The sequence below is a fragment of the Dasypus novemcinctus genome, chromosome 18 (assembly GCF_030445035.2).
Source record: "Dasypus novemcinctus isolate mDasNov1 chromosome 18, mDasNov1.1.hap2, whole genome shotgun sequence".
Taxonomy (NCBI): Eukaryota; Metazoa; Chordata; class Mammalia; order Cingulata; family Dasypodidae; genus Dasypus; species Dasypus novemcinctus.
Window position 1 is genome coordinate 57,218,540 of NC_080690.1, and position 12,489 is coordinate 57,231,028.

Sequence of the window (12,489 nt, forward strand, 5' to 3'; positions counted from 1 at the left end):
TAAAATTCTCTGACTACTTAAAAAGAATTTCCCCTTAGTGAATACTTTTTCATTGCCTGTTTCTTAAGTGGTAGTTCTCCCTGTAATTCTGTTGTTGACCTCCCTTCTCATCCCATTTTGCATAGGTTCAGTGAGTTAGCACATTCCATTACAGTAGCTTCAACTATTAGTTATAGATGAATGATTGTCAGTTACTTATTTCCATTCCAGTACCTAATTGAGGTTCCAATTTACATATCCAAAGTCTGTTGGTTATCTTTCCCTGGTGCTTTCTTTTGCTAGGCTGCTGAAATGCAATATACCAGAAATGAGTTGGCTTTTACAGTGGGGATTTATTGGCTTCCAGGCTTATATTTCTGAATCTGTGAAAAGGTCCAATCAAGTCATCTTCAGTGATGCTTTCTCCACAAAGACTGACTGCTGGCCATCCTGGACTCCTCTGTCATATGGCAAGGCACATGGCAGCATCTGGGCTCTCCCTTCTCCTCCAGATTCCTTGTCTTGAGCTTCCTACTTCTGTGGCTTTCTTTCTCTATCCATATTCATCCTGTTTATAAAGGACTCTGGTAAAGGTATTAAGACCTACCCTAGGCAATGCCTTAATTGAAGTAACCTATTCAAATGGCCCTTAACTAAAGTAACATAATCAAAAGTTTCCATCCACAGCAGGTTCATACCCACAAGAATGTGCCAGCTTTAAAAACATGATTTTCTGGTATACATGCAGTCTCAAACTACCACAACTGGTTTTATTACACAGACTTTGAGTTTTATATGTGTAAAATTTGACTCTTTATCTCCCTCCTACTTCTTTCTGCCTCCAACACCTTTTGCCATATAGCCCCTGCCAGTGAATCACATAGCCATTTATTCTACATTATCATCCCCAATATAAGATCTCCTCCACATACAGCAGATGATGAACATGTAAATTGACTGAAGCAATGAATAAATTTGTACTTAGAGAAAATATTCTAGTATGACTTATTCTTTCTTAGAGTATTAGTTAAACTAGGTAAATATTAGGCACTTATTATGTAGCTTTTTATGAACACTGATTCCTGAATGCTTTCAGAAGATGTCACCCTTAAAGATATCACTCTTAAATTGATTAGGAATCTGTTGTTACAGGAAAGAATAACATTTAAAGATGTGGCTATTGACTTTACTGAGGATGAATGGCAACAATTGAAACCTGCACAGAGGAATTTGTACAGGGATGTGATGCTGGAGAACTATAACAACCTATTAACAGTGGGTAAGGATAATATCTGTGAAAATCAAATTATGCATTTCTGAAATGTGAGAGGACTTTATATGTCGATAGTGAATAGTTTTGAGGGATTAAATGATTCTTATTTCCTTTGTTCATATAATATATGCTTCAACCATTGTTGTACTTTGCAGAAAACTTCCTTGTGCATCCTTAGAAACCAAACCTTACTTTTTAATCAGAAGCCCTGAAATTCTCTGTACTCAACCTAAATTCTGTGGTGGTTTTTTGTCCCAATCATTAAAATCCAAGTCATATTTCTTCTAATAAATAGGCTATCAACTCATCAAGCCAGATGTCATTTTCAAGTTGGAGCAGGAAGAAGAGTCATGCATTGTTGAAGAAGAAATGTTAAGGCAACGTTCTGGTGAGTTAAGTGAGGCATTTGTGAATGGTGCAAAGTCACAAGACAGTTTTTCTGAGGGTAACACTTGTTTTAGTTTCCTTGCTGCCAAAACCAGTATCATGAAATGGTTTGGCTTAAACAATGGAAATTTTTGGCTCATGGTTTTGAGGCTAAGAGAAGTCCAAAATAAAATTGTCATCAAAGTGATGCTTTCTCTTGGAAGACTGTCATTCTGGGGCTGGCTGCTGTCCATTCTTGGTCCTTGGCTTTTCTATCACAAAGCAATATACATGTTTGCTTCTTTTAGCGTCTCCTTTCTCTTCCAGGTTCTGTTGACTTCCGCCTTCTGGCCACTGTCTCTGTCTTCTGTGTGTCTGAATATCATTCTGCTTATAATGGACTCCAGTAATAGAATTAAGACCCATCCTGATTTTGTTGGGCCACCCTTAATTGAGGGAACCTCATCAAAAGGTCCTATTTACAGTGCATTCACACCCACAGGAATGGATTAAATTTAAGAACATATTTTCCTGGGATACATATCTCCAAACCACCACAACACCTCTGAAATGTTTTTCAAGGTGGTTTTCTTAAAGATCATAGTCTTTAGAGTGACAGTTAGTATAACTTCCCAAGATATGTAGACAAAACTTATAGTTATTTCTTACATATCAAGTCTCTCTTTTTATTTCAATTTAGAGAATTATCTATTAATCTTATTTGTATTCTGGATACCAAATCTCCTCACTTCCTTTGCAACTTATTTAATGATTATTGTCCCTTTTACTTGCACCCTCATTCACTTCCACATGCTTTTATGCAGTCATTTGCTTATGTATTCAGTCTTTCAGAGATCAATAGGCCTTTAAAAACTGTTTGACATTTAGGTTCTATATAGTATTAAAAAACTTAAATGACTTCCATTTCTTTTGTAAATACTGCAGTAACTCAATTCAATTCAGTTCAATTCTGACTTAACTACCCTGAGTTAGGCAGACCCAACAGTTAAGGGCAGTCCTTTACATGATTGCCCTTTAGGCTCCATTTGCAAGTTTGGGGCCAGGCCTCATACTGTGATAAACTGGCTATAAATTTGGAAGCTCCCACCAACCCCCTGGGTTCAACAATTCACTAGAATGAATCATAGAACTCACTGAAAGCATATACTTATGATTATAGCTTTATTATAGTAAAAGGATACATATAAAAAGAAGAGGCATATAGGGCAAGGTCTGTGGGGGCTCCCAAACACAAACTTCCAGGGAATTGCGTCTGGAATCAAAACTCTCCTAGGACAGTGATGTCATTTTATAAATTGTGGAAGCTCATTGGAGTTTTATGTGGGGTTTTATTATTGATGATTTATTATTTATTTATTATTGATGATTGATGGAATCAGTTCCCAGATGGTTGAACTCTATTTCGAGTCCCTCTCCCTCCTAGAGTTCAAAAAGGTCCGAGGTCAACCTGTCATGACATGGCTTAAAGCCTCAATTCCCAAATCACATTGAATGGTCTTTCTAGTGTGGCCATCTCCCACTCTAAGACTACAAGTGTCTAGCCCCACCCTGCCATCTTATTAGTGTTTGAACTATTTTAATTCAGGGAATCATACACCATAATCCATGATAAATGAGTTTCAATCCTCATCTCCCTCTTCTTAATCCTAGTTGACCTAGAAGCAATATAAATTCATAGCTTTCTTTGCTGTTATCAGCTGTGCACAACCAATCACATAGGTGATTATTCAAATATTTTTTGGTGAGATACTTCAAACACCTTTTGTAAAAGGGCAAGTCTGAGTTTATAGTAATCTTGCTCTTGCTTCTTTCAATGGTTATGACTCCTCCACTGAGATTACCATTGTTTCCATTAACTTTTTTTTTTAATTAAAAAAAAATTTATTGACGTGTATCACTCATACATAAACATGCATAAACAATAAGTATACCATAATAGTTGTGAACTTACAAAACAAACATATATAACATCATACAGGACTCCACACCTCATCCTACCACTAATACCTTGCACTGTTATTAAACCTTTTTAACTAATCATTAAAGAGCATTGTCAAAATATCACTACTAACCAAAGTATTTTCCCCCAACCCCACCATTATTATTGTTATTACCTTTATATCATTTATATATGGACATACATAAACAATAAGTATCTAGTAAAAGTTGTGAACTTACAAAGCAAACATGCATAACATCATGCAGGGGTCCCATACATCAACCCTTCACCAACACCTTGCATTCTCGTGAGATGTTTGTTACAAATTATGAAAGAATATTGTCAAAATCTTGCTACTAATTATAGTCCTTATCTTATATTTGGTGTACTTTTTCCCCCAACCTACCCTATTATTATTTTTTAAATGTATTTTTTATGACAGAAGTTGTGAACTTATAAAACAGTCATGCACATGTGCAGAATTCCCAAACAGCACCCCTCTATCAACACACCACACTGTGGTGGAACATTTGTTACAAATAATATAATATCATCTGATTGTTACCATGTCCATAGTGTACATTGGCACACATTTTCCATACTGCCCCATTATTAACACAGTACATCTTTGGCATAGATGCAAGAATTTTATGTTATTGCTGCTAACCACAGTCCATGGGTCACTCCACTTGTATCTTTCCCATGTTTTTCCACATTCCCACCACTCTGCAATAGTGATGTACGTTTGCTCTAGCTCACAAAGGACACTTTTGCATCTGTACATGAACCACAACTCTCATCCACCAGTGGTTTACTGTGTTATTCTGTTCCTAAAGTTCTCTAGGATTCTGTTAATTGGCCTTTACATACCTAGACTACCCTTTTCAGCCACTTTCCCATTTATAAACTAGCTGTTACTATTTCTTGCCATCCACTCTATACATTTCTACACTTTTACATTGAAGCTAATTAAAAAACTTCTACATACATTAAACATCAATAGTCCATCTCAGTCCTCCTCTTATCTCCTTTAAGAATCCTCTACCTACCACCAGGTCTTGAAGATATTTTCGTACAATTTCTTCTAGAAGCTTTATGGTTCTTGCTTTTACTTTTAGGTTTTTGATCATTTTGAGTTAATTTTTGGATAGGGTGTGAGATAGGGATCCTCTTTCCTTCTTTTGGCTATGGATATCCAGTTCTTTCAGCACCATGTTCTGCCCAAGCTCTGTGGATTTGACAGGCTACTAAAAATCACTTGACCATATATGTGAGCATCTGTTTCTGAAACATAAATTTGATTATATTGGTCTGTCTTTATGCGAGTACCATGCTGTTTTCACCACTATAATTAGGTAATATAAATTAAAGTCTACAGAAGAGAGTTTGCTTTTCCTTTTTCAGATGTTTCTGGCTAGTTAGGGTCATTTAACCTTTCAGATAAATTTGATGATCATGTTTTCAATTTTTTTAAATTGCTGATGAACTTTTCAGTGGGATTGCATTGAATCTGTATATCAATTTGAGTAGAATTGACTTCTTAATGATATTTAGTCTTCCAGTCCATGAGCATGGATGTTCTTCCAGGTATTTATGCTTTTTTTGATTTCTTTTAACAGTGAGTTACAGTTTTCTGAATACAAGTGCTTTACATTGTTGGTTAAGTTTATTCCTGACTATTTGAGTTTTATCTGTCATATTTTATTTTTATCACTCTTTGACACTGTTAGTTACTTTTATTGATATAATCTTCATCTCTAGACTCTCTTCCAAACCTTTCTCTCCTGTCTCTTCTTTTCAGGCTCTAGCACACCCTTTAGAATTTCCTGAAAATCTGGTCTCTTGGTTAGAAATTCTCTCAGTTTCTCTTTATATGTGAATATTCTAAACTCATCCTCATTTTTAAAGGCAATCTTGCTGGATATAAGATTTTTGGCTGGAAGTTTTTCTCTTGTAGTATCTTAAATATATCACACCTCTGTTTTTTTTGCATTCGTGGTTTCTGTTGAGAAATCAGCACTTAATCTTATCGGGTATCCCTTATATGTTATGCATTGCTTGCTGTTCTCAGAATTCTCTCTTTGTCTTTGGCATTTGACATTCTTTTGAGTATGTGTCTCAGAGTTGGTCTATTCAGATTTTTTTGGGTGGGAGTACATTGTGCTTCTTGGACATGGATATCCATGTCCTTCAATAGGGTTGGGAAATTTTCTACCATTATTTCTTCAAATATTCCTTCTGCCCCTTTTCCCTTCTCTTCTCCTTCTGGGACACCCATGACACATATATTTGCATGTCTTTAGCTGTCATTCAGTTCCCTGAAACCTTGTTCAATTTTTTCCATTTTCTTTATCTGTTCTTTTATATATTCACTTTCAGAGGCCATTTCTTCAAGCTCACTAATCCTTTTTTCTTCCTCTTCATTTATTGCACCTTTCATTCCTGTAAGATCTGCTCTTTTTCTGTGTATGCTTTCAAATTCTTCTTTGTGCACATCGTGCATTTTCTTAATATCTTTAATCTCTTTAGCCATCTCACTGAATTTATTAAGGAGATTTGTTTGAACATCTATGAAATGGAGCTTTAAATTCCAGCTAGGGAACAGCTCCCGAGGCAGCTTTTGCCTCCAGTGGAGAATGGGCACCGGCCTCCACAGCATGGAGTGCGCTACTTCTGAGTCTTCTTTGCGGATGGGCAGTCTCCTCCTTCCATTCCTTCAAGGATGTTGCAGGATGCTCTTCTGGTCTCCTGGAGCCCCCAAACAGGTGCTTCAGCTAGCTCCAGAGAGCTCTGGGTGTTTACTAACTGCCATGTAGCAGGAGCTGACTCTATGAGCTCCTTACTGTGCTGGTATCTTGCTGGTTGTCTATATTAACTTTTTTTTTTTTTTTAATTTTTATTTCTTTATCTCCCTTCTCCCCCTCCCCCCCCCCCCCCCGGTTGTCTATTCTCTGTGTCTATTTGCTGTGTCTTCTTTGTCCACTTCTGTCTGTTGTTGATAGCACGGGAATCTGTGTTTCTTTTTGTTATTGTTGTTGCGTCATCTTGTTGTGTCAGCTCTCCGTGTGTGCAGCACCATTCCTGGGCAAGTTGCACTTTCTTTCGCACTGGGTGGCTCTCCTTACAGGGCTTACTCCTTGTGTGTGGGGCTCCCCTACATGGGGGACACCCTTGTGTGGCAGGGCTCTCCTTGCACACATCAGCACTGCGCATGGGCCAGCTCCACATGGGTCAAGGAGGCCCGGGGTTTGAACTGTGGCCCTCCCATGTGGTAGACGGACGCCCTAACCACTGGGCCAAGTCCGCCGCCGTATATTAACTTTTTAATCTTGTAGAAACTACTCAAAATTGGCAGCATCCATGATTCCATCTTCTGCAGGTTAGGTGCAGTCAAGAGTGAACTTCAGAACATGCTTCTTTTTTTTTTGCTTCCCCTTCACCACAAGCTTTTCACAATAACATGGTGGCAGTGGATGCAGAACGAAAAGCCCATTTCCTTTCATTGGCTGCCATAATATTTAAACTCTTCCTCACACCATCATTTTGCTATAAATGTTGCTACCTTCCTACTATCCCAATCCAGCTACCTGTCTACTTGTTTGTTGTGGGGTTTTTTGCCATTTATAATGTGAAATTTAACAGACACATCAAAATTGCAAAAAATATAAATGTATAGCTTTAGGAATTATCATTAAGTAAATATCAGTATAACCACTCCCCTGGCTAAGAAATAGGAATTGCCAGCAACCTAGAGCCTTTCCCTGATAACTGAGTTTTATGATAATCACCCCTTATTTATTCATAGTTTCATAACCTAAGTGTACATTCTTAAGGAGTATACTTTAGTTTTTTTGAGCTTTATATAAATGAAATAATATAGCTTATGTATTTTTTCCATACTTGACTCCTATTTGTTCAATATTGTAATTGCACAATTGATTTATCTGTGCTGTTCTATATTATTGTAATTTATACATTTTCATTGCTGGCTAGTTTTCCTTTTCATGATTACCCCACAATTTATTGATCCGTTCTATTACTGATGGAAATTTGAATTGTTTCCAGCTTTTAGTTCTTATTAATAATGCTGCTATGAACATTCTATATCTATTTCTAGGTGCATGTGTACATATGTCAGTTACATAGGAGTGGAATGTGTACATCTGTCAGTTATATACATAGGAGTGGAATTATGCCATAAGAGGTTATGTGTATTTTCACCTTTAGCAGACAATGCCAGACCATTTTCTAAAGTATTTGTTTCCATTTATATTTACAGAAGTGATTTTCTATAGGTTTATCAACATTTGCTGTTATTGGTCTTTTTATTTTCAGCCATTCTGGTAAAGGTGTAGTCCTAGCTCATTGTAGTTTTAATTTGCGTTTTCCTGATTCCCAGCGAGGTTGAACTCCTTTTTATATGCTTATTACACATGAATTTCCCATTTTGCTCTTTGCCTTCAAGCCTTTTGGTCATTTTCCTACTGAATTACTTTTTTGTTTTGTTTTGTTTTGTTTTTTGAGTTATTGAAGAAACTTTTCTTATACTGGATAAGAATTTTTTGTGACTTGAATGTATTGCACATATCTTCTTCAACTTCTTAGCTTGCTTTCTCCATCTCCTAATGGTATCTTATATTAACTGAGGTTCTTAACATTTAATACAATCAATTTTGTACATCTTTTCTCTTATAGTTAGTGCTTTGGATGTCCGTTTTAAAAATTGGCTTCCCAACTGAAGATCAGGAAGATATTCTCTATTATGTTTGAAAAAAGTTATGGTTTTTTCCTTAAAATTTTTAGTTTACATGGAACTGATTCCACCCCCCCACCCCACCCCCCCATGGCTCCCTCATCTGTTTGCTTGTTGATTTTGCTCATTGTTTGCACTTGTTGTCTGCTCATTGTCTCCTTTTTTTTAGTTTAGGAGGCACTGGGAACCGAACCTGTGATCTCTCACGTAGGAGGCAGGTGCTCAAATGCTTGAGCCACATCCACTCCCTGCTCCTTTGTGGCTTTTGTTTTTTCTTTTTTTTTTTTTAAAGATAAATAGATCACACTAAATGTTACACTAAAAAACATGAGAGGTTTCCATATATCCCACTCCCCACCGCACCCCCTGTCCTCCCACATCAACATCCCCTTTCGTCAGTATGGCACATTCATTGCATTTGGTGCACCCTGGAGCACTGCCACACCACATCGACCATAGTTTGCATTGTAGTTCACACTCTCCCCCAGTCCATCCAGTGAGTTATGGCAGGATATACAATGTCCTGCATCTGTCCCTGCAATATCATTCAGGACAACTCCAAGTCCCAAAAGTACCCCATATCACACCTCTTCCTCCCTCTCCCTGCCCTCAGCATCTCCCATGGCCACCAACTCCACATGAATGATACAATTTCTTCCATTGCTAGAGTCACAACAGTTCTATAGTAGAATACCAGCAAGTCTGCTCCAATCCCTATTATATTTCTCCATTTTGTGTACCGTGGGATGGCAATGTCCACTCCACCTCTAATCGAGAGGGGGCTTAGATTCCACATGACTGATGGATGAGATTCTCCTGCTTGCAGCTGTAGACACTCTCAGTTCCCTGGTGTGGTGTTACTATTCTCACCTTCCCGTCAGCTGACCTGGCTAAGTCCAACAAACCAGAGAGTAGGTGTTACAACTCTGCTGAGGCTCAGGGCCCAGCTGGCACATGGACAGTCCAGAGATTTAAGTCTCCTGAGCATACACAAACCCCAGCGCCAATCAGGTTCAGTAAAAAGTGATAGAAGAGGAATGTGTAGAGAGGTCACATCTGAGTCCAACTCTATCACACTCAGGAACACAAATTCCAAAGTAGGGCCCACTGGCAAAGCACTAAACTCCAGAGCCATTTGGAGAAGTCTGTGTGTCTCTGTAGCTGTCAGGAACACCAGTACCTGGGGTTATATCTACTTTGGCTGTCTCTCGGATCCTGCTGAGATATGCGTAAGTGTGACCCCTCTGATGACCTGACTCATTTTGAAGTCTCTTAGCCTTATAAACTTTTTTGTCTTTACCATTTTCCCCTTTTATTCAAGGTCTTTTTCTAATTGCATCACCACATGATGATGGTAATAATCCTTCGACGCCAGGGAGGCTTATCCCCATCCCACACTGGGGGGAAAGTAATGCATTTATATGCTAAGTTTGGCTTAGAGAGTGGCCACATTTGAACAATATGGAGGCTCTCAGGAGGTAACTCTTAGGCACCCTGCAGCTCTAGGTCTAGTTGAAATTTCAAGCACACAGGCTCATAAGCATAGTCATCAGTATCAAGGGCCCATCATTGGACCATCCTTCTTCACTGGTCTTTGCCATTGCACTTGGGGGGTTGTTGCTGTTCCATTGGGGAATGTGACAGATCTCCCCAGCACTCCCTCAGCTGTCATGTATAACTATCCACTGTGACAGTACCCAATGAACAGTTGAACATTTCAATATACCCTATATGCATGCCCTGGAGAACTCCCTCCCATCCATACATCCCCCATCAGTGACACCCCACATCAGTACTGCTCCCCTGCCATAGTTTAACCCTTATGTGATCCAAAACTTCTTCAAAAATGAAGCCAATTATATTGCCAAATTCAATTAGTAGGAAAATGAAATAGTAGTGACAGGTTTAAAGATTAGAAATAGAATACATAATAATTTAGAAAAACTAAAAGTAAAAAATAAATTGGGGTATTAAAAAATGAAAAATATTTTAAAACTTTGTTTTTGACGTCTTGGCTTTCATCACAGTAAAAGCTGTTGCCCTGCGTGTACCAATGGTAAAGCTCTCTCTTTTATTCCTTCCTCAGTGCCTATATCCTTTTTTTTTTTTTTTTTAATTTTTAATTTTGTCTTCTAAAAAGCTTGAGATCACAGTAAAATCACATACACAATATAGGGGACTCGCATAAACCCAACATCAAACCCTTTTCCCCCTTCTCCAGCAATGATCTTTTTACATGTGGATGTTATATTTGCTACAGCTGATGTACAGATATTGAAACATAGTTACTAACCATGATTCCATTATGGCTTACATTATGATTTATATTTTAAACTGTTTCAGGTGTTTGGCGGGGAAGGGCATCTGGCACAGGGTATGCCTGGGGTAGGCTTCTAGGGAGTGTGTGAGTGTTCATCTTGTCATAATGTGCTATATCAGTGGGTGGAAACATATGCAATAAGCAGGAAAATGTACCCCCATTCTGGAGAGGCCTGATATTCTCAAACAGAGGAGAGGGTGTCTCTCGAGAGCCTGGGTGGCACCCAATAGGGGAGGACAGACTAGAGTTTCAAGCCCTCAGTATTGTTATAAGTATCTATGAATCTTATCTTTCAAGCAGTGAAGCTTAGTTGTCACTGTGGGCCATGAGGGGAGAGGGGAAGAGGAATAGAATAGACGGAAGAGGGGGTAACTGGGGGCAATGGAAGTGTTTCACAAGATGGTACATTGATAAATATAAGCCCTGTTAAATTTCATCAGAAATTTATATAAGTGCTCCTTTGTTTTTGCTCATTGTCTATTCCTTGCTTTTGCTCAATGTCTGCTCGTTCTCAGCTCATTGTTTTTCTTCCTTAGGAGGCACTGGCAACTGAGCCCGGGTCCTTCCATGTGGGAGGTGGGCATGCAACTGCTTGAGCCCCATCTACTCCCTGGTTGGTTCTTTTTTTTATGTAAACAATAGAGTTTATACAAATAAAAAGTTAGGCACCTTCATTGCCATCACTCCAATAAACACACTCACTGAATTTAACATAAAATCTTAACATTTTTTGACAGTGTATAAATACATTAACAAAATAATCTGTTGATTAAAAGACTTGACCAAAATTTATAATACCTGCAACAGAATTTACAGATCCCTGTAATAGTTTGTAGACTGGTTAGTTGATATATATTGCTTTAAGAAATACCATTGGCAGCGGACTTGGCCCAGTGGTTAGGGCATCCGTCTACCACATGGGAGGTCCGCAGTTCAAACTCTGGGCCTCCTTGACCCATATGGAGCTGGCCCATGCACAGTGCTGATGCACACAAAGAGTGCCATGCCACACAGGGGTGTCCTCCACATAGGGGAGCCCCACGCTCAAGGAGTGCGCCCTGTAAGGAGAGCCACCCAGGGTGAAAGAAAGTGCAGCCTGCCCAGGAGTGGTGCCACACATGGAGAACTGACACAAGGTGACGCAACAAAAAGAAACACAGATTCCCGTGCTGCTGACAACAACAGAATTGGACAAAGAAGATGCAGCAACTAGACACAGAACAGACAGCCGGGGTGGGGGCGGGGAAGGGGAGAGAAATAAATAAATCTTTAAAAAAAAAAAAGAAATACCAATAATATAAATGAATGATTTAAATATCTCCCTAATAGAAATAGATTCACAAAGTAAAATATCTTTCAGGCATTCATTATGCCAAGTATTTAAATTATTATTCTCACTATGATATAAGAATAATACTCTTTTAGTGCTAAAAGATACATCTCATTAGGCCCAGTCCCACTGGGGAGCATCCAGGAAATTCCAAAGAAAAATCTGGTTATCCTTTCCATATAATAAATAGAACAGGAGCAATCTCTAGGTATCACTTAAATACACACTATGAAGATTCTGCTTATATTAACTGGGCCTTAAGTACATGATCTTTTACAAATAAAATAATTAGGTTTTTACTTGTTTGTGTACATGTAGGATAAGATGTTTCACCATGGAGTATGTAGTAAGTTGTAAAATTAATGGTTATTGGGGGTTTTTATATAGTGTGAAATACATATCAAGTTTCATTTGTTTCTGGGATCAGATGTTGCTCAAGCAGTTGAGTTCCTGCCTCCCATGTGGGAGGTCCTGGGTCTGGTTCCCAGTGCCTCCTGAAAAAAAAAAA

The 12,489-nt window shown here is 38.5% G+C and overlaps 1 protein-coding gene across 3 annotated transcripts in view; it reads left to right on the forward strand.

Annotated features, from left to right (window-relative positions):
• LOC101417557 (zinc finger protein 568-like) overlaps window positions 1–12,489 on the forward strand; it is a 72,263-nt gene that overhangs the window by 26,109 nt on the left and 33,665 nt on the right. For all 3 annotated transcript variants that reach the window (XR_011646429.1, XM_058279331.2, XM_071209559.1), the window contains exons 3-4: window positions 1,132–1,258; window positions 1,548–1,640. Coding sequence is in view for 2 of the 3 variants with exons in the window: in XM_058279331.2 (XP_058135314.1) it covers window positions 1,132–1,258; window positions 1,548–1,640 (220 nt within the window). In the remaining variant the exon portion in view is untranslated. The remainder of the gene's footprint in view (window positions 1–1,131; window positions 1,259–1,547; window positions 1,641–12,489) is intronic.